Below are 23,043 nucleotides of genomic sequence, written 5' to 3' on the forward strand. Positions count from 1 at the left end.
TTCTACTTCCTCCTTCATTTGTCATGATTTTGGTTTCCTTTTGGTTTTACATAACTTTTATAAAGATGCTAGATTTTGAAATTGACTTTAAGACACTTATCTGGTTTTTAGTGCCCACTATATACTTCTGTATTATTCACATACACAACTTTGACCAAATTTTGTGATTTATAAGTACATAACATTAATTATAGTTAGAGGTGGGCATCGTGCTGCACCGGGTCACTGCGGGTCGTGTCTCACCATGTCTAGTGGTGGTTCGTGCCATGCCGTGCTGAGTCGGTCACCGTGCCGCCCATGTTTGATTTTATTTATTTTTTTTTAAAAAAAAAAGATACTACCTCCGATTTTCATTAGTTGCAACTTTGAGGTATAATTTGTGAGATATAAAATATTCCAAAGTTGCAACAAAAAAAAATCGGAGGTAGTATATATATATTTTTTAATAATTTTAAAATGTATATACTCGTGTCCTATTTAAATAATTTAATTAATTTATGTTTATGTTATTTTATTATTATATTATTGTTGTACTTTTTATTATTCTAATTTATATTATTATAGTTCTTTATTATTTACATTATCTTTATTATTAATTTATGTACGTGAAGCAGCAAATGAGTAGCCGTTTTGCACGGGCCGTGCCGTGCCGTGCCTGGCGTTCCGCATGCCGTGCTAGGCCATCCACGTGCCATGCAAGCGATCCGTACTTGCGGGCCAAAGTATCATGCTGCCCGCGGGTTTGTGTCGTGCATGTGCCGAACTTTCAAAATGTGCTCTCAACACGGTCCACGACCCACTCCTCGGTCATCGTGCCGCTGGCGTGCTTGTGTACAAATTTTTCACTACACTCTAGGGTAGGTAGCTTCCCTACACCCCCTCCCCACTACTTACGTCTAAATGCCATTTTAAAAAAAAAAGTTTAACTTTCTATTCAAGAAAACCAAATATATATTTTATAGATCTAATTTTTAATTTTCTCTCTCCTATTTTTCACTTATTTTATTTTCTCTCTCCTCTTTTTTCTACATTGTTTTTTAATTTTCTCTCTCTTCTTCCATGGAGATCTCAAACTCAATTGCATTTGATCATGATTGTGAGTCAATTTTCCCTATTAGAGTTAGATTACTTGTTTCGTTTAAACATCAATGTAAGTAATTCGTATTTTAAATGATAATCAATAATCGATTTTGATAATGCTACGTTTTTCGATTGTAATTGTACGATTATAATGTTTTGATTTCATAGTTTTTGTTCTACTGATTTTAATTTTGATAATAATGCTCTGGTTTTGGTATTGTTATTGTTATTAGTAGGGGTTTTTTTTAAAATTTATTTATTTTATGAAGACTATTGTTATTAGTAGTTGATTCATAGTTTTGGTTGTATTATTCTTCTAATTTGAATCTTATTTGTGTAATTGTTTTTATTTTGTAATTTTGATTATAATCTTATTAATTGATTTTTGCCTTTCCAGTTTTGTGCGTCTAATATGAACATCTATAGTTGTTATAATTTTGCTAAACCGATTATTTTTATCACCTTGATGTGTCGTTTAAAAATAATCTTAGTTAAAAAAAAATGATCACTAGTGTAATAGTAAATGCTCAATTATGTTTAATGTATGTTTCTGTAGTAAACTATAGGTTTATTGTAGTCGTATACGAAAATATATGTTGTACATGTGAATTTCAATGATTTTCATTCTTTTAAAGACGCTCATATAAATTTTAACTAGAACATATATTAATATTTGTTCCCTCAAAAAAAAAAAAAAAATAGTTTAACATTTGTTATTCTGTTTTGTTGTAATAATGTTCAATTATGCAATTATAAATGTTCATTTATATATACACTTGTGATAATGGAATTATAAGTTTTACATGTAACTTTTAATGATTATCATTGTTTTGTAGTTTTATTAATAATGTTCAGTTATGTAACTATAGATGATCATTTATATTTTTATATATGATAATTTTACTGTAATTGATCAAATGCATTATTATAATTGACCATTATTGCTACTGTATTTGTTCATTTATTACATGTTTAATTATTGCAGTGGGACAGAGGATGCTGTTATTTTTAAAGAAGCAAGTCACTTTGATTTTTGCGGGAAACAATTTCCTTCTGAAGATGATGCTTATGAAATATATAATGAATATGCTTTTATGAAAGGTTTTGGGATCAGAGTTGGGAGGAGTAAGAGGTGAAGGGATGACTCATTTTTTATGAAAGGATTTATTTGTTCTAATAAGGGTTATAAAGATAATAAGTGTAGAAATATTAGGTCCTATGAGAGACTTGATACAAGAACCGAATGTTTAACTTTTGTACAGTATCCTATTGATCGTTCAAGTGTGTTTATGAACATATAGTGTCAAATATTCTAATGTCGTTAGTGAATGATGGTTCAAAGTCGTCAAAAAATATTAGTATTATATATATATACTATTTAAATGTTTGCTTTTGAAGGATGTGATTTGTAATAATACTTTGGGAAACAAAAAAGTTTATTTCCTTCTTATTAAAATTATGTATATCACCAAAAATTAAAATATTGAATATTAAAAATACAACTCAATTCTACACATATTATTATACACAATGAATTCTCGATCCAAAATCGAAAAATTCAAGCTAGTGTTATTGGTTGATGTTGCATGAATCCATGCATGCATTCTTGATTTCCTTATTTTTGTCGTCTTCCTTTTTTTTTTCCTTGCTATCGTGTGGTGTATCTCACTATATCCATGATTCTTTGTTTAACTAATAGACAAAAACAAGAATTTTTAGTCAGATTTGAGCAAGAATAAGTGTTGAAATGAACCAATTTTCATATGAATATGAAAATATAACAATTGAAATGATCGATATGGAAATGAATATGTATTAATATATAAAGAACATATATATGTGTAGAAATGATTGTCTATTAATATGGAATGAACAACTATTAATACAATAATGAACATATTTACATAATTGAATATGAAAATGTACATCTATTAATATATAAATGAACATGCATTAGTTTAAAAATGCCTATGAAAGATATCAATCAATAAACATGAAATATATACGTGAATAATTCTTGAAGCTATCAATATGTGATTTATCATACATGCATCTGAAAAAAAGACATATATTGAAACTCAAAATTTAACCGAGCATGAAATATTTGAAGAAGATGACCAAAATATAAATATTTATTAAAATTCTAGTAATCGTATATTAATATGTGAAAACCATATACTTTTATACGATTGAACATCTATCAAAATACAAATGAATATTCATCCAAAATAACTTTCCACTCCAAAATATGAAAAAGAATGAACATTTATATATACAATGACTATGTAGTAATAATTTCCCACTCCAAACTATGAAAAAGAATGAACATTAATACAATGACTATGTAGTAATATATAAAATGTATAATATATTTATATTAATCATCTATTAAAATGTGAATGATTGTATACTAATATATAAATGAACATTTATAAAAAAGGAAATGAACATTCAGTAAAAAAAATGAAACACTACGAACTAGTTTAATTAATGCTTACTTTTCTCCAGATTCTTTAATGTTCTTCTTTGAAACTATTTCCTTCAACTGCAACAAAAAAAAAAGGAATATTTCATTGTTCATACCCAAAAATCAACAGGTACTTGTTCAAATTACTAGTTTTAAAACGAAAATTAGTAAAAATTACTAAAATGCAATAGTTCATACTCTTTTTCTATGTTTTATACTTCAATGATGATCCTGTAACACAGTTGCAACAAAAAATTACTAAAACTAGGGTTTATACTCTTTTTCGAACTGAATATGAACAAAATCACTTACTCCTTTGACTTTCGACCTTGATTAGTTGTAGTAACTGAGCAATTTTTTTGATAATTTGTCATAAATTCATAGAAATTTTCAGATTTGAAAAAATAGATGTAGAGAGAGAAAATGTAGAAAATGGGTGAGGAGAGAGAAAGTGAAATGATAATGTCTGTTTTTTTTTTTTTTTTTTTTTTTTTTGTATATATGGGGTGGGGGAAACAGTACGGTTATTACTATGTAGTTACTATAAGTATATGGGGGAAGGGGTGTTAAACGATGAGTTTAGGGAGGGGTGTAGGGTAAGATGCCTAGACTAGAGTCTAACCATATATAATTAGTGCTTGTGCCGTGCCATTTTCGTGTCGGGCCTGTGCCGCCCGCGGCCCAGCCCGACCCATTACCAGCTCTAATTATCGTCTTGTAGGTAATTATTTATTATTAGCAACGTCTTAATGTACAGTTTCTAAATATCAATTACGGAGTATATATTTATAATTTTTACTTATTGATAATAGAATATATATGGTCAAAGTTCCATATGTTTCAACAAATGTATGTGTGCATTTATAATTTTTTTTTTTTACAAAAATACAATGATAAATGTGCATTTTCGAAAATATATTGCGATGGACGTAATTGAAAATACGTTAGAAAATCAGTTAGTGGCGCCCTACTTTTTTCCCTCCCCGCGTACGACTTTTTGTGCAACCACCTGACGGAGTCTTGTTCCACGAATTCTTCCACCATTTATATCTCTCTTTTACACTCTTTGATCAAACCCATATCACACGGCTTTACTTTGAATTTGACTTCAGATTTTGTAAATCCTCTAAAACCCTTCATTTAAGTTTAAGTCTAAGATTAAACCCAGTTACATAAATGCAGAAGAATTTCTTGGCCTAAATTCAATTTCTCGTGTTTTATGGAGTTTGAATTGACCCTGAACAATTTTCCTTTTTTTAATTTTTGTGGGTACTTCTTAGTTACTGTAAAAGTCTTTGTTTTTGATACATAATTACAAATTGTGGTTTCTGGCATTGCTCAATTACATAATTACAGAAGTTGTTTTTATGCACATAAACTGTTTGATACTTTGTTTCAGAGAATTCTTTGTAAACTGGGTTTGTTGCCTCATTTGGGAGTTTTGATTGAGTGATCATGAGTTGCTTTTTTTATGGCTCATCCCAACTCAGGAAAGCATTCAGAAGGGTTAATGGCAAAGCAAGACAACCGCCTTTTGTTCCGTCTCTATTGCCTAGAAGACCATCACAAGTTGGTGAGTATGAATGCAAATTTGTGCTCTTTCTTATTGATTATGCAATATTTTGGGTGTATATATTAATACTGCTTTGAAGTCAATTTGGTAGGTTAATGTAATGTGCACCCTACTTGAAATCAGAAGTGGATACTAAAACTTTTTTTTCTCATAAATTACATGGCACCAGATTTTTATCAATAGTCAATTCTCAATGGCAATAGTTCAGTTAGTCTTCTGTAAAATGGTTTACAGAATCAGTTTGATTTGCTACTGCTAGAGCTTAAGCAATTCAAAGCTCTAGATATTATGCTAAGAACGCGAGTTCATGACTTAATTTTAATATTTTCAACTGGTTAAGTAGCTTAATTTTTATATTTTTTTCTTCAGACGACAAAGAATCTACCATAATTGAAAATAAAGGCAGTGATCATGCCATCAAGCTACAAGATTTTACTTTTCAAGAGCTAGCTGATGCGACGGAGAACTTCAGTCCAGAGCATTTTGTGGATGTAGGCAGTTTTGGTAAAATCTACAGAGGGAAACTTAAAAACACTGGAGAGGTATTAACATGGACTTTACTATCTGATCAATTCCTATATTCTACATTATGTAAACTCAATTACTATTTTATGCAATACTTCATGTCATATGATTTCATGTTATTGAAAGACTGACATTGAATGGTTTGATCTTAGATCATAGTTGTCGAGCAACTAGACAGAGATGGATCACGAGGACACAGAGAATTTCTTTCACAGGTGTTGATGCTGAACATCCTCAATCATCCAAATTTAATCAATCTTATAGGATATTGTATGAAGGGAGATGAAAGATTTTTAGTGCATGAATATCTGCCTTTGGGGTCACTGGACCAGCATCTACATGGTAATAATTTGCCAATTTCCTTTATGCAAACATGCTAAATCTAATTTAGAATTTAGAAAAATCTTGCTTCAAAACTGTAAGTTTACGTTTAAGACTTTAAGCATTAGCCAACTTATATTAGAACTTACTCATACATGAGTAGACAAAGAACTCTCTCAGGGGGCGTTTGGTTCACAGAGTGGTATGGGGTTGGAATCAGGAATGGGGTTAAGGTGGTATCGGGTTGGAACTTGATACTTAATACCATGTGTTTGGTTTAATTCTGGAATGGAATATCTCACTTTTTTCTCCTTTTATTTGATACCTAAGGGAATGGAATGAGCCAAACCCACCTCCCCCCCAAGGTTTCTAAACCCCATACCTCATGGGTTTGAGGTATGGGTTTGAAATTCATATTTTTGACAACCAAACATATGGTATGGGTTTTAGTCATTCTAAACCCATACCTCATACCTATATTTCGTGAACCAAACGCCCCCTCACTTTTTCTTGGCACCAATGGCACACTAGTTATTGCTTCATCTGATGTTATGCTACTTTGTCATGTAACAGTCACCTATTAATTTTGCTTTATACTCTCTTGAAAATTTCAGACAGATCATCCAAGCAAAAGCCTTTAGATTGGTATACAAGAATGAAAATTGCTCTGGGGATTGCTAAAGGTTTAGAATATATACACCATAATGCCAGCCTCCCAGTCATCTACCGAAATCTGAAACCCTCCAACATCTTACTAGACAAAAATTTTAAAGCTAAGCTCTCTGACTTCGGGCTATCTAAACTTGGACCTACTGGTGAAATGAAGCATATTTCTACGAGAATAGTCGGTACTAATGGATACATTGCACCAGAGTACCAAAATACAGGTTTTTTGACTATGAAAGCAGATGTATATAGCTTTGGAGTTGTTTTACTGGAGTTGGTGACAGGGCGAAGAGCTGTTGATATCACTAAACAAACCAAGGAGCAAAATTTGGTCTCTTGGGTAAGTTTCCCTCTTATTTCATGGTAATGAAGATAAGGCTGCTAATTGATTGAAACTTTTCTACTTTTTATTCATGTAAAGACAAAATTGGAAAGGTTGGGCAAGTGTATTCAAGTTCTTGCATGTCTCGCATATTTGTTTCTTCATTGATATGAGTCATATGACTTTGAATTAGTTAAATAAAATATGGTTGAAAGGATTGTGTGTGAAATTGCATATTAAAATGGTGATGTCTTCATATTTCAACATAACCTTGTGCATCCCTCTGATAGCTGCACACTATTCGATTTCAAAGAGCTTATACATGTAACATGCCTACCTTTCAGTAACTTTTTCATATATATATGATCTATATCATATATGCTAACCCTGAAATCTTCACTCTATTTTTGATTGGGAAGTTAACTAGTTCAGTAAATATTGTTTTGAACATGTGATTTATGCTGCAATTTAACTTTGAAGCTTTTTAAAACTGAAAACTTTGAGGAATAATGTTTGCTTCTCCAATTAAATAGGCACATCAGATACTGAAGAAACCAAGTAAGTTTACAGAGTTAGCTGACCCTGTACTTCAGGGGAATTTCCCAGCTAATGGATTCAACCAAGCACTAGCGGTGGCAGCTATGTGTCTTCAAGAAGAACAAACAGCTCGACCCATGATGAGTGATGTGATCACTGCCATAATGTACCTCTCATCAGACAACCTAGATGACAGCATAAAGTCCCCTCCTCCCGAACCTGTATAGAGCATAATAGTATGGTGATCATGGAAAATAGTGTTGCAGAGCATCATCACTAGTTCATCAGATGAAGTGAGCATCATTCCGACTGAGCATATTGTAAATACAGTTTCTCTCTCTTCCATTCTCTTTTAAGATTACCTCTTGTGTATAAGCTTGTTAGGAATATGGGGGCGGTATTACCCTGTTAAATTTATCTAATATCACCCCTTTTTTATACTTGTAAACTTTTGGTGTTATTTTTCTTTTGTCGAGGCTAAAAATACCCATTAGAAACAAGAACAATGGGAGCTATGCTTGTCTTTTATCTTGCTTATTATTGGTCTATTTTGCCAACAAGGCAAATAACTATTACAAGTACTCTGTATTAACTTATCATCTCTCAAAGAAAGATTTTGTTTTAGATGTGATTGCTACATTTTTCAATTTCCTGTATGATGTAACAGATGCATTGAAATTATATTTTCAAATTTTTGTAATTGTAACAATTTTATTACTGTGTCATGGGTTATGACTGGGGATAATAGAGTTAGTAATTAATGTTAAGATGAAAGCAGGGCAATCGTACGATTATGGAGGTTAGATATAATTAAAATGCTATGATAGTTACAGAGTATGATTTGCTTTCTAGCATTATTGACACATTATTTTTTCTATGTTAACCCTAGCCAAACGCTGCAAGCTTTGAACAAACATTATTCAACTCATAACTATAAACTGACATGTTCGGAAAAAAAATAATAAAAAAAATCTTATTTATCCAACCTGAATTCAATAGGAATGTTTGTTTGACGGGTCTCCCAGGTCCTGTTAATGAATATTTAACATAACTGTTAGTACTTTGTGGCACCCAAGTTATTTTCCTTCCTCCCTGCATGACTTTCTCTGCAACTACCTTACAGTTTTCGAAAACTTCAGCATTTTCCCCTGTTATTTTCTCTCCTCTAGTCAAATCCATGCTATTTAATTAGCCTTAATTCTAATGAAGTGCTTAACCTTGATACTTGCATTGGTTCATCTATTTTTATGAACATCTACTGTTTTATTGATGGATTCAAGATTTTTTTTTTTTTTTTTTTTTTTTTTTTTTTTTAAAATAAACAGGTAAGCTAATTGGGAAACTGGGTTTCTTGCCTCAACTGGAAATTTGAACTGGGTCAGCATGAACTTCTTTTGTTGTGGTTCATCACAACGTGGTGCGTATGAAAGCATATTTGTTTTTTTTTTCTTCTTCTTTCCACTACTAATTTCATACTGCTTTGATGTTAATCATGGAAAATCTGTTAGACTATCCATGTTTGTGCTAAGAATTGTATTTTTTTATATTGTGTTGAACCTAACTGATTGCAATACATGATTCATCCTATAGCTTTTTTAATTTCTATCTGATTTATTGCGAAATGTGTGAAATATCAATATGATTTACCAATATAAGATTACTTATCTTGTGCTTATAGAGCACTATACTTTAGTCAATCGACAAATTACTAATTGTACACTTCTTATCAAATTGTTTAGACTTTCTTCAGATCTTTTTATCAATAATCTCTTATGTTCAAGAGATGATATTGAAGAGTTGATGAGCTTTTTCAATCCTTGGAAATGGAATTGCTAATTAGTTAAAGACTATATACACATGTAATGTTAGATTCTTAAATTTGAGACTTTAAGAAAACCCTCAATAACCATGACTTTGAGTAAACTAATAATGTGAGCAAAACATCTTAAACATAGATTAAAATCCGTGTCAAGTGGTATCAGAGCCAGATCAATGATAATTAATATATGGAATAGAGTTCCCTCCTTTATTTTAGTCAAAATACATTTTTTGGCAAATGCTTTCCACTAATTAAGTGCAGCTACACCATTTTGTTCTTCAGACATCAACCAGCTGAACACAGCTGAAATAACTTTCTATAACAGTGATCAGACCACCATGGTACAAGAATTTACTTTTAAAGAGCTAGCTGATGCAGCACAGAACTTCAGTCTTGAATGTCTGGTGGGTGAAGGCAGCTTCGGTAAAGTTTACAGAGGGAAACTCCAAGAAACTGGAGAGGTATTAACATGGAACTTATATTCTGCTTTTGCTTTGTCTTCTACATGGAGCCAAGTATGTTATAGTTGATATGCAATGCTTCCTATATATTCCTGTTGCTGCTGGAAGTCTGACATTGAGTTGTTTGTTCTTAGATCGTGGCTGTCAAGAAATTAAACTTGGATGGATTACTAGGACACCGAGAATTTCTTGTACAAGTGACAATGATGAGCCTTTTTAATCACCCAAATCTGGTAAATCTTACAGGATATTGTGTTGAAGGTGAAGAGAGAATTTTAGTACATGAATATCTGCCCATGGGATCCCTGCACCACTATCTGCACGGTAATATGGTCTGATCTTATGATACATTATCAGTTTGCATCACTACTGTAATTTGCTTCAGACTGAATTCACTTACGGTAGAATCTTAAATCTTATTCAGACAGATCACTGAAGCAAAAGCCGCCTTTAGATTGGCATACACGAATAAGAATCGCTCTGGGGGTAGCCAGAGGTTTAGAATGTATACACCATTCTAGTCCTCCAATTATCTACCTCAACCTAAAACCCTCCAACATCTTACTAGACTTTGATTTTAATGCTAAGCTCTGTAATTTCAAGCTAGCTAAGATTGGACCTTTCAGTGACAAGAGAATTAACCTTGAAAAGGTGATGTTGGGAGCTCAAGGCTATTTTGCACCAGAGTACAAAAAAACAGGCCTTCTAACTGTGAAGACGGATGTATATAGCTTTGGAGTTGTTTTATTAGAGTTGATCTCAGGGCGAAGAGCTGTCGATCTTTCAAGGCCATCTAAGGAGCAAAATCTGGTCTCTTGGGTTAGTCTTCCCTCATTTCTTGACTATGACTATATACATGTCTGCTCCTAGTTCTTTTCTTCATGTCATTGGTTGTAACTTTTACACTCTTTAATCAACTTTACCATAAGATTGAACTGTTGCTATCATAAATTAGTATATTAAGTAATCTCATAGTCTTAAAGCATTCAAGTCAAATGAACAATAGATAAATTTTTTGATATAGCCTAATATATGTCACAAATCCAGAAATTTGGTGCATATTTTTTCAGCAAACTAGCTCATTAAATTTTTGTTTGAACATGTGACTTATGCTACTTCTTCTTCAACTATTAGGCCCAACAGAGATTAAAGAAACCAAATAAGTTTCCAGAGCTAGCTGATCCGCTCCTTCAGTATGAATATCCAGTTAAAAGATTCAATCAAGCACTCGCGATAGCAGCCAAGTGTCTTCGTGAAGAAGCATCAGCACGACCCATGATGAGCGATGTAGTTGCTGACCTTATGTGCATCACCTCCGACAACTTTAATGACATACTTGTGTACTCGTGTAGACAGAACTTGCATTGAAGAATTAAGATCACCCTTGAGTTCAGTATAGATCAGATCATGCTTGTTTTCCTATCATTTCTATCCCACTCTCTTTGTAGTTTCTCTCTTTTTGTATGACTTCTAATCAATATACATATGTGTACATTTTGTGGATAACAAATTAACAATTATTGACAAAGATCTGTCCATGTATAAGAAGCAAAAACAGAAATATATATGAGGATTATTCTAAAAAATCAGCCTTTCAAGTTTCAACCTTAAATTGATTCAAGCCATAAATAACATAATAGAAAGACATTGTTAATGTTATGGTGCACTCTCTCTCTCTCTCTCTCTCTATATATATATATATATATTTTTTTTTTTTTTAACTTGCTTTTACAAAACAAGTTACGAGTTTGCGACAAATATGAAGAGGAAAAAAAAAAAAAAGTGGAGTCAAGTGTGAATAGAATACTATATAGAAAAAAAATTATAGAAAAAAATGACAACTCATGCACCATACAACCGGTTGTACCTTGTAATTTTAATTATAGTCCGTTGTTACACAAAATAAGTCTGATACCCCTATTGGCCATTTGTCACAATCAATAACTTTCTACCAATATGACAACTGAATGACTTGAATGTTAAGTTTCATAGCAATTTGATTAATTGACCCTGCTATTAACTAACTATTTTTTTTTTTTTTTTGGGCTCCCTAAACAAGACTTTTCTGCAACATTATGCTGAAGAGTTTTATACTCTGGTACCACGAAAACTTCAGCACCTCCTTCACCCCTTTTGCTTCTCCCCTGATAAAAACCATATTACACATATAAATTCAGGTAAGCAAATTGGTAAGGTGGCCTTTATTCATTCATTGCATCATTTAAAGTGACATACATTTCATATTATCATGAGTTGCTTTTGTTGCGGTTCATCATCTCAACTCAGCAAAACATTGAAAAGGATCAATAGCAAAGTCAGACATCCTTCTTCTGATCCTACTCTTTTGCCTAGTCAATCACAGCTTGGTGAGTATGAATTTAATTTCGCCATTTTACATATCACATAAGCTGTATGTAGGAATTCAACAATGAAAATTACACCACTTTATGACATAGTAACTTGTGTATATCAAGTGTTGCAATTTTAGTAAAACGAATAATATATTTGCAAGTATTATGTTTAAAAGAGATCGGTGAGGGCGATGATCAAAAAATTGTTGCTTGGTAGATGGAAATGAGAGAATTTGGCTTAAAAGTTGGCATGTTAGCGAACTGAAAAAAGTCATTTACCAAACATATTTGTAGTTGTTTGACTAGGTAAAAATGCCAAAAATCAACTAAGATCTTGTTTGCCAAACACGTCTTACATCAAATTTCTAGATAATTAGCTAAATCTTCTCTATGGGTTTACTTGAACTTAAGCAGTAGTGCAGTATTATTATGCTTTAGCCAATTGAAAAGCCATTAATTATACACTGCTTAACAATATTTTTAAGGGCCTGTTTTGTTCAGCTTAAATTCAGTTCAGTTCAATTCATAATTTCCTTCACTTATAAAATATTCATTTTAGCTCAGTTCAGTTCAGCTTAGTAAATAAGAACAGGCCCTAAGACCATCTTTAGATAACTCTCCTTCTACATTATTTCGCCTTCATCTTATTTGAAGTGTATATGGTTTTGCAACTGTTTTCAACTAATTGAGCATGTATATCTTCAGACAACGATGAGCCTGACACGGCTGAAAGAGCTAACAATGACAGTGGTTCACTCTTCACAAAATGTTTTACTTTTCAAAAGCTATATGATGCAACACAGAATTTTAGTCCAAAATGTTTGGTGGATATAGGCAGCTTTGGAAATGTATACAGAGGAAAACTCGAAGAAACCAGAGAGGTAGGTACAATCATGAAATAAATTCTGTTACTGTAATGCTTTGCTTCCTAACATATTAGTGTACGTCTTTGTGTTGGAAGACTGACATTGGATGGTTTAACATTAGATCGTAGCTATCGAGCATTTGGACAGGAATGGACCGCGAGGAAACAGAGAATTTCTTGTGCAGGTGATGATGTTGAGTATCCTTAATCATCCAAATTTGATCAATCTTATAGGATACTGTGCTGAAGATGGAAATGAGAGGTTTTTAGTGCATGAATATCTGCCTTTGGGATCCTTAGACAAGCATCTACATGGTAATAACTTTTCGAGTTCTTGTACATTGTTATCAGATGCAAAACCCGGCTGAAAATTGGACCTGTTATATTTATCATGCCTAATAATTTTCTTAGGAAGCTAAGAACGGGAAATTCGAAATTTGTTTCTCATGAGGGCATTTTTCGTGAATAAATCAACAACTTTTTCATTATTGTGGGCTCCACAGCTGAATAAAGTTGTTGGTTTATTTACGAAAATGCCATGTGAGAAACACGTGAGAAACTGGGGCATCCTCGCTAAGAACATTGATAATTCTCATTGAATAAACCATTTTGTTTTCTTATGTTCTAGTATTAATCTACTTAACTGAGCATTTCCTCTTACATGATAAAATAAAACTCGATTTTTCTTGGCATTTTGACATTCTTCTTGCTGATTTTCTTGAGATTGATATTTCAGATAGATCATCCCAGGGTATGCCTCCCTTAGATTGGAATACGAGAATGAAAATAGCTTTGGGTACTGCAAGTGCATTAGAATATATCCACCAAAAAGCCGCTCCTCCAGTCATCTACCGGAACCTGAAGCCCTCCAACATCTTACTAGACAGTGATTTCAATGCTAAACTCTCTGATTTCGGGTTAGCTAAGCTTGGACCTACTGATGATAAGGAATATGTTTCTGCAAGCATACCGGAAAATTTGGGCTACATTGCACCAGAGTTTGAAAGAACAGGTCTGTTGACTGTGAAGGCAGATGTATATAGTTTCGGAGTTGTTTTATTAGAGTTGATAACAGGGCGAAGAGCTGTTGACATGACAAGGCCACCTAAGGAACAGAATCTGGTCTTTTGGGTTAGTTCTCGCCTTATTTTATTCTAGTTTGCATCTTTGCAGCCTACTGAAGTACTGATTTTCATACTTACAGTTCTTTTTCCTGTCTGTTGTACGCGATTCCATACTAGATTCTATATAGAATCCTGAAGCTAACTACTTGTAGTTCTTTCATTGATGTGCTTTACATGAATTCCATAGAACTGATGAAAATTTTGGAAAACAACGTTTCTTAATTAGGCCCTTCAGATACTGAAGAAACCAAAGAAATTTCCAGAGTTAGCTGACCCGCTGTTGCAGGGGAAGTTTCCATCTCAAGGATTCAACAAAGCACTTGCAGTAGCAGCCATGTGTCTTCAAGAACAACAAACAGCACGACCCATGATGAGCGATGTAGTTGCTGCAATCATGTCCATTTCATCTGATAAAAATCTTGATGACAACATGATATCTCCTCCCCTTGAAGCCCAAGTTGAGCATAATAACTTGGAGAAGGTTGCCGATGAATTTGATCATGGAAAATAGTGTGAACTGCATCCAATTTAGTATCAGAACATCACTACTTATATGAACAATATTATTCAGACTGAGTGCATTGTTAATATAATGTCTGTTTCCTGTCTTTATAGATGATTGCTTCTTGTGTATAACAAAAATATTTTCAGAAACTAACATGTAATTTACGCTTAGTGAAAAAGTATAATGATGTATCGATATTCAATACTTGTTACTAGCTTAGTAAAAGTTGCAAATAAAAAACTAAAGACAGAAATATTAGGGTCCATTTTCATGAACCAACTCCACTTAGTTTTCCTGATTTTGCTTGCAATTAGCTTATAGTTTGCAATAGCTCTTATTAGTAACATACATGTATCATCTCTTCGTGTATAGCACAGTTTATCAGAAGTTTCACGCGTAAATGAATACTTATAACCTATGATTCTATGAACCGGTGAAACTCGCCCTGTCAAGTGAAACAGATTTTCCCTGCCAAGCTCAGAAATATAGCTCATTAGAATTTTCATATATAGACTTAAAAAAAATTTCACAACTTGCATGAACTAATAACACAATTTTATTATCGATTATCAGAATTAGTATTATTAGTGGCACCCAAGTACTGTTTTGTGCACATAAGACTTTTTTGGCAGTCTACTCTTCTTCCACAAAAATTTCAGCATCCACTCTTTTTCTTATTCTGTCAAAAATTATATGTTTCTGACATTTCTTGCATATTTCATACTTGTATTTGTTTTCATGCACATAAAACTGTTTGATATTTGAATAAACAAATTCAAGTAAGAAAATTAAAGATCATGAGTTGGTATTGTTGTGGTTCATCTCTCCAAAGGACTAATAGCAAAGTGAGACGGCCCCCTTCTGATTCGACTTTGTTGCCCGCGACAAATTCACAGCTTGGTGAGTGCCTCAACTTAGTTTCCTTTATTTTTTGACAGTAATTCAAGCTTATTTACCTATTGAATGTGTTAGAATTTATCCTAACTTGGTATTAATCTATATCCTCAATTAGGCTAGTTCGCGCTTTTATTATCTTAGTCAAATTGTGTATCTTCTGCAACTGTTTTTAACTTATCAGATAAATCTTCACCATCTAACACAGCTGAAAGAACTAGTGATGACAGTGCTCCAACCAGAAAGATACATGAATTTAGTTATCAACTGCTACTTGATGCAACGCAGAGATTCAATAAAGAAAGTATTGTGGATGTACGTAGCGTTGGATCAGTATACCATGGGAAACTCAAAGATACTGGAGAGGTATTAACAAGCTAGGACCTCATTTTCCGCTTTCCTGGCCTAGTCTGTACTCTCTCCGTTCCTAAAAGTTCTTATAAGTTTGACTTTTTTCACTATAAAACATACCAACCAGGAAGAACATTTAGAAACAGATCGAGGAAGTAGCACTTGAAGTTTAATTCATGCAATGCTTCCTGTTATATATTTTCTCAAAGTTGGAAGACTGACATTGATTTGATCTTAGGATGTATGTGTCGAGCTATGGGACCGAAATGGATCACACAAAGAATTTCTTCAACGGTTAAAATTACTGAGCTTCCTTAATCATCCAAATGTGATAACTCTTATAGGATATTGTAGTGAAGGAAATCGAAGATTATTAGTGTATGAATATTTTCCTTTGGGGTCATCCTTGTACTATCATCTATACGGTAATAACCTTTGTTCTAAACTTTTATTCTTATGTTTCTAAACACAAATTTTCATATATGTGGCTGGCCACACAGGGATTATTTGGTCGGTCAGGGGAAGAGGCTACTCGGTCAAGGTTTTTTACTCGGTCATGATTTACTTGGTCAGTCAAGGGTTACTCAGTTAATATTTTAGTGTTAGTTTGTCAGACGGTGCGGCTCCAGATACTAATTGCTTCCTATGATCATTTGTTAAGTTGTCGATTTGCATTAACAATTGAACTTTGAAATTTCAGGCAAATCACAAATGCAAGAGCCACCGTTAGATTGGAATTCAAGAATGAAAATTGCTCTAGGAATAGCCAGAGGTTTAGAGTGTATACATGCTGCAAGCCCTCCAACTATCTACTTCTACTTGGACCCCTGCTACATCATAATAGATGATGATTTTAATGCTAAACTCTCTGATTTCGGGCAATCTAAGGTTGAACCTTATGATGACATCGGATATGTTTGCACAACGTTGATTGGAGTTCCGCATGGCGGCTGCTGTGCACCGGAGTATATAGCTACAGGTCGTTTGTCTGTGAAGGCAGATGTATACAGCTTCGGAGTTGTTTTACTAGAGTTGGTCACAGGGCGAAAACGTTTGGACATCTCTAGGCCAACTAAGGAACGTAATCTGATCTCTTGGGTAATTTTTATACTCATTTCATGATTATTTAAGAAACTGCCTAATTTTCAATACAGATTCAGACTTTAACACTATTCACACACGTACCTAAACACAAGTTATATGTTACTCGTATCATTATGTTTGAGACATAGGAAGTAATTGTTAAGCCGAAAATCATTCCACTTTGGAATCTTACAGTATTTCCCTAGTTGCATCACTGCATAACTAACCTTTCACATTTTGAAGCTAACTAGCTCATTTAATTTTGAGTAAGAGCCAGCTATATCATGTAGTTTATCCTGCAAATTTATCTTTGGAATTTATTTGATCTTATTGACTTAATGCTTTTCTCCAATAATTAATTATTAGGCACAGAAGAAAATAAAGAAGCCTAAGAAGTTTCCAGAGTTAGCAGACCCACTCCTTCAGGGGAATTTTCCAGCTAATGGATTCAATCAAGCACTCGCGTTGGTAGTCAAGTGTCTTCAGTTACAAGAATCAACACGACCTATGATGAGCGATGTGGTTGCAGACATTATGTGCCTCATATCAGATAACCTTGATGACAAACGACTTGTGTAGTCGTACACTCGTACATGGATGAAGGGTGCCACTGAAGATCACCCTGTGTGTTATGCTTCACTTTTCAATTTTTCATGCTATGCAACTAGCCCACTATATATTGCTGTTCTTTGCTTGTTATAGGCTGATTGTCAATATACATGTAGCTGCCCTTCCATTTTGATGAATGAATTTTGAATCATTGTTGACAGTTGGAATTACTCACTTATAAAGTGTTAGACATAGTTGTCTCAAAACATATGTTTTCCTAACGTGTGTAGATTTTAAAGTGTTAGACATGATGTTAAAAGTTAGAACATGGTAATCGTGGTTAAAAACTAATTTAGCATATTGCTAAGACTCTAAGATTGTATGAACTACTTTCCAATTATTACAAAGTAGCGATTAACAAAATTTATTAATTTGTGCAATGGAGTAACAATTCTATCACTGAACGACGAGTTCTAGCTCACCTTGATCCCAACCCTATATTACACCCCCCACGAATTATACTTTATATTGTGAACGCGACTCAATTTGACTAGATCGATTATATCAACAATTGTTAGTGTTCCTTCTATTATTATAATGGATAGTTTCAATAACTATTTATCAACCTACATGTATCATTTCTTCTTAAGAAACACAGTTCATCAAAATTATCACATGTAAATGAATACTAACCTATGAATTGAGCAAAAAGCGAACAGATTTCCCCTGCCAACCTCAAATATATTGCTTAGAACCAGAATTATTATATTTATAGTTAGTGGCACCCAAGTACTGCTTTACCCACATAAGACTTTTTATGCAATCTACTCTTCTTCTATGAAAATTTCATGCTTTCTCTTGTCACAATTATATGTTTCCAACATTTCTTGCATATTTCATACTTGTATTTGTTTACATTCACATAAAACTGTTTGATATTTGAATTGATAGAAAACACAAATTTAGGTAAGAAAATTGAGGATCATGAGTTGGTATTGTTGTGGTTCATCGTTCCAAAGGACTAATAGCCAAGTGAGACGGCCACCTTCTGATTCCACTCTTTTGCCCGCGACAAATTCACAACTTGGTGAGTATACCTCAATGCATTTTCCTTTTTTTGACAGTATGTAAGCATATTACCTACTAGTGTTTTTTTAACTCTAAATTGAACTTGTAAGAATTCATCCTAATACTTGTATTAATATACATGCTAGATTAGGCAAGTTCGTGTATCTTTGTTGAATTGTATATCTTCTGTAACTGTTTATAACCAATCAGCTGAATCTTGACCATCTTCTTCAGAAAACAAAGAGCCTAACACAACTGAAAGAGCTAATGATGACAGTGCTCCAACCAGAAAGATACATGAATTTACTTTTCAACAGCTACTTGAGGCAACTCAGAGATTCAGTACAGAATGTTTCATGGATGAACGTAGCTTTGGACCTGTTTACCAAGGGAAACTCAGAGATACCGGAGAGGTACTAACAAGGACTTCATTTCCTGCTTTCTCCGTTTCTAAATGTTCTACTCATGCAATGCTTCCTAAGTTCCTATCATATACTTTCTTGTTGATGCAAGAATGACATTAAATTATTTGATCTTAGATTGTAGCTGTCGAGCTTTGGGATCAAAATATTCGAAATGAATCACAACAACACAAAGAATTTCTTCGACAATTAAAGATACTGAGCTTCCTTGAACATCCAAATGTGTTAACTCTTATAGGATATTGTATTGAAGAAGATCAGAGAATATTAGTTTACGAATATCTGTCTTTGACATCATCCCTGTACCGGCATCTACATGGTAATAACATTTGTTCTAAATTCTGATCTTATGTTTAAACATGAACCATCTTATGTTCTAAAAAAGTACGTGTTCTTATGATGGTAAGACGGTCTTACACAAAGGTTTCTTAGATTTCATAGCAGCCAACTACTAATTGTTACATGTGATATTATGTTACATTGTCATTTTGCATCAGCAAATAAACTTTGAAATTTCAGGCAGATTATCAAAGCAAAATCCGCCCTTAGATTGGGATACAAGAACGAAAATAGCTCTGGGGATAGCCAGAGGTTTAGAATGTATACATGCTGCCAGCCCTCCAATTATCTACGTCGATCTGAAACCCTGCAACATATTTATAGATGATGATTTCAATGTTAAGCTCTCTAATTTCTGGCTATCTAAGGTTGAACCTTATGAAGAAAACGATTATACTTGCACAACATTGATTGGAATTGGCTCTGGCGGCTACCATGCACCGGAGTATATAGCTACAGGTCGTTTGACTGTGAAGGCAGATGTATACAGCTTCGGAGTTGTTTTACTAGAGTTGGTCACAGGGCGAAAAGCTAAGGACATCTCAAGGCCAACTAAGGAACAGGATCTGATCTCTTGGGTAAATTTTATCCTCATTTCATGACTGCCTAATTTTTAATACAGATTGAAACTTTTACGCTTTTTACACACGTACCTAAACACACGTTATACAGTATGTTACTCGTACTATTATGTTTTGAGACAGAGGGAGTAATTGTTAAGCCGAAAATCATTCCAGTTCGACACCATACAGTACTTCCCCTAGTTGCATCACTGCAGTCTGCAGGCTACAGATTCATACTCTTTGCTTATTATAGCTATATCATGTAATTTATCCTGGAACTTTTTCTTTGGAATTTATTATATCAAATTGACTTTGGCAAATAATGCTTTTCTCCAATTATTAATTATTAGGCACAGAAGAAAATAAAGAAGCCTAAGAAGTTTCCAGAGTTAGCAGACCCGCTCCTACAGGGGAATTTTCCAGCAAATGGATTTAGTCAAGCACTCGCATTGGTAGTCAAGTGTCTTCGGTTAAAAGAATCAACACGACCCATGATGAGCGATGTGGTTGCAGACATTATTTGCCTCACCTCAAACAACTAACCTTAATGACTAATGACTTATGTAGTCGTACACTCGTACGTGGATGAAGGGTACCATTGAAGATCACCCTTTGTGTTATGCTACATTTTTCATGCTATGCAACTAGCCCACTTTTTTTTTTTTTTTTAATCTCCTTTGCTTGTAGGCTGATTTTCAACTTACATGTAATAAACCAACCATTTTTCATATGTGAATTGATGAAATGAATGAATTTTTTACTTATTGTTGATGATTGGAATCGTTCACTTTAATTGTCAGTTTCAACTTGACTAGATTATGTCAACAATTGTTGGTCTTCCCGCTATTTTTATAACGGATAGTGGCAGCGTGGCACCCAAGTTATTATTTCCCCTTCCTGCATAAGACTTTTCTGCAACTTCATGAAGTCTTCTACTCTTGTACATTCTTCCAAGAAAACTTCAGCACCTCCTTTTTGTTACAGGTAAATCATGAGTTGGTATTGTTGTGATTCATCATCCCGACTCAATAAAGCACTGAAAAAGATAAATGGCAAACTGAGGCAGCACCCTTCCTCTGATTTGACTGTTTCGCCTAAGAAACTTACACAACCTGCTGGTAAGAATATACAATTACAATTTCGTGTTTGAGATGATCATGGAATGGCAATATAATTAAGTGAGGCTCTACCTATTTTTATTTTCTTCAGACAAAGATGAGCCTAATAACACGGCTGAAAGAGCTATCAATGACAGTTGTCCACCTATCGCGGAAATTTATACTTACAGACAGCTAGCTGATGCAACACATAACTTCAATCGTAATTGTCTGGTGAATGTAGGCATCTTTGGGAATGTTTACAGAGGACAACTCGGAGAAGCAAGAGAGGTATATTATAAACATTATGTACCTTCATTAGCATATAACCTTATAATTTCTGACAGGTTTTTAGCTGAAGTAAAATTTGTTGCTGTTCTTTTTGGCTTTGCTGACATTGGATAGTTTATTCTTAGATTGTAGCGATTGAACATTTGGACAGAAATGGATCACGAGGAGATAGTGAATTTGATGTACAGGCGATGATGTTGAACCTCCTAAATCATCCAAATGTGATCAATCTTACAGGATACTGTACTCGAGGAAATGATAGGTTTTTAGTTCATGAGTATTTGCCTTTGGGAGCCTTAGACAAGCATCTGCACGGTAATAATCTGTCGAATTCTCTTAAGTTGTTATCTGATGCAATCCTAGCAGACAGTCAATTTTTTTGTTTTTATAAAAAGTTTAGTCATTTTGAAATTTCAGACAGATCATCCCTGCATACACCACCATTAGATTGGCACACGAGAATGAGAATAGCTCTGGGGACTGCTAACGCGTTAGAATATCTGCATAATAAAGCCAACCCTCCTGTCATATATCGCAATCTGAAACCCTGCAACATCTTACTAGATAATGACTATAATGCTAAGCTCTCTGATTTCAGCCTGTCCAAGTTTGGGCCTATTTGTGATAAGGAACATGTTTCTGTGAGAGTTCGGGGAACATTTGGCTACATTGCACCGGAATATGTGAAAAGAGGTTTTTTGTCTGTCAAGGCAGATGTATACAACTTTGGAATTGTTTTGTTAGAGTTGCTCACTGGTCAAAGAGCTGTCGACATTATCAGGGAAACTAAGGACCAGGAGCTGTCCTATTGGGTTAGTTTTCCTCTCGATTCATTTTCAATGCAAAAAGATTGCTTCCTATTCATTTCACATCTATGTTATGAAATTTTAGATGCAGACTACCTCCATCTCAATCAATTTCATAGATAGAGGTAGTCTGCATCTCAAATAAGAAACAGGAAAAACTTTTAGAGACATAAAGTATTATACATTTTCTTGCTTCACCTAAACACGAGCTATGTTACTCATGCGAGTTTGAGATGGAGGTAATCTGCATCCCAGGAGACTACTGATTCATACAGTAGTTAGTTTTTTACTGTCTAATGTGAAGCTAACTATTATTCCATATTTCATTAATAATTGTGCTTTACATGAAATCCATGCTGCAAGTTTAACTTCAGAACTTTCTAAAACTGAAACTTTTGAAAAACAATGTTTCTTATTTCCTAATTAGGCCAATCGAATGGTATTGAAGAAATCAAAGAAGATTCTAGAGTTAGCAGACCCGCTTCTGCAGGGGAATTTTCCATCTCGAAGCTTCTACCAAACATTCGCGGTGGCAGCCATGTGCCTTGTAGAAAATTTAACAGCACGACCCATGATGAGCGATGTAGTGGCCGCCATCTTGTACATTTCATCCGATGGCAACCTTGACAACACGAATAATTCTCCACTACATGAAGCCTAATTGAGTAGAGCATATTATAGGGATGAATTGCACAATACCAAAACATCATTCTTATGGACAGCAGCATCATTCTAATATGAATATATGATGCTTGTTTTCTTTTCAATCTCATTATTGCAGTATATGATTCCTCTTGTGTATAACCAAATTAAATAGTTTTCTAATTTTTAGACGTATTGTAACATATACGAGTATTCCAATAAGAGCAATAAGCCAATAACTACTACTAACCTACTTGTATAATAGATTAATAGCATACAAATTTGTGCATATGATCCTTACAAATCTAGGCCTATTGTCATG

The 23,043-nt window shown here is 33.8% G+C and overlaps 5 protein-coding genes across 5 annotated transcripts; all 5 read left to right on the forward strand.

The window, feature by feature from the left end:
- The first annotated feature begins 4,648 nt into the window (after positions 1-4,648).
- Positions 4,649-8,079, forward strand: LOC145616766 (putative serine/threonine-protein kinase PBL24). Its single transcript, XM_081671497.1, has 5 exons — positions 4,649-5,120; positions 5,490-5,662; positions 5,798-5,987; positions 6,581-6,972; positions 7,488-8,079. The coding sequence occupies exons 1-5, from the start codon at positions 5,003-5,005 to the stop codon at positions 7,716-7,718; spliced, it is 1,104 nt and encodes a 367-aa protein (XP_081527623.1). The 5' UTR covers positions 4,649-5,002; the 3' UTR covers positions 7,719-8,079.
- A 180-nt stretch (positions 8,080-8,259) lies between these two features.
- Positions 8,260-11,247, forward strand: LOC145625364 (putative serine/threonine-protein kinase PBL24). Its single transcript, XM_081678424.1, has 5 exons — positions 8,260-8,290; positions 9,593-9,771; positions 9,906-10,095; positions 10,196-10,590; positions 10,906-11,247. Exons 1-5 carry the CDS (start codon positions 8,260-8,262, stop codon positions 11,137-11,139), a joined length of 1,029 nt encoding a protein of 342 aa, XP_081534550.1. The 3' UTR covers positions 11,140-11,247.
- Positions 11,248-11,837: 590 nt separating this feature from the next.
- LOC145616775 (putative serine/threonine-protein kinase PBL7) lies at positions 11,838-14,803 on the forward strand. The gene is made up of 5 exons (XM_081671506.1): positions 11,838-12,137; positions 12,828-13,003; positions 13,110-13,302; positions 13,724-14,118; positions 14,338-14,803. The coding sequence occupies exons 1-5, from the start codon at positions 12,020-12,022 to the stop codon at positions 14,620-14,622; spliced, it is 1,167 nt and encodes a 388-aa protein (XP_081527632.1). The 5' UTR covers positions 11,838-12,019; the 3' UTR covers positions 14,623-14,803.
- Positions 14,804-15,413: 610 nt separating this feature from the next.
- Positions 15,414-17,523, forward strand: LOC145625365 (serine/threonine-protein kinase PBL27-like). The gene is made up of 5 exons (XM_081678425.1): positions 15,414-15,516; positions 15,695-15,876; positions 16,100-16,286; positions 16,562-16,959; positions 17,311-17,523. The coding sequence occupies exons 1-5, from the start codon at positions 15,414-15,416 to the stop codon at positions 17,521-17,523; spliced, it is 1,083 nt and encodes a 360-aa protein (XP_081534551.1).
- Positions 17,524-20,876: 3,353 nt separating this feature from the next.
- LOC145625366 (putative serine/threonine-protein kinase PBL7) lies at positions 20,877-22,740 on the forward strand. The gene is made up of 5 exons (XM_081678426.1): positions 20,877-21,003; positions 21,095-21,273; positions 21,399-21,588; positions 21,691-22,085; positions 22,507-22,740. The coding sequence occupies exons 1-5, from the start codon at positions 20,877-20,879 to the stop codon at positions 22,738-22,740; spliced, it is 1,125 nt and encodes a 374-aa protein (XP_081534552.1).
- The last annotated feature ends 303 nt before the right edge of the window (positions 22,741-23,043 follow it).

Source organism: Chenopodium album, chromosome 3 (assembly GCF_948465745.1).
Source record: "Chenopodium album chromosome 3, dcCheAlbu1.1, whole genome shotgun sequence".
NCBI classification, from domain to species: Eukaryota; Viridiplantae; Streptophyta; class Magnoliopsida; order Caryophyllales; family Amaranthaceae; genus Chenopodium; species Chenopodium album.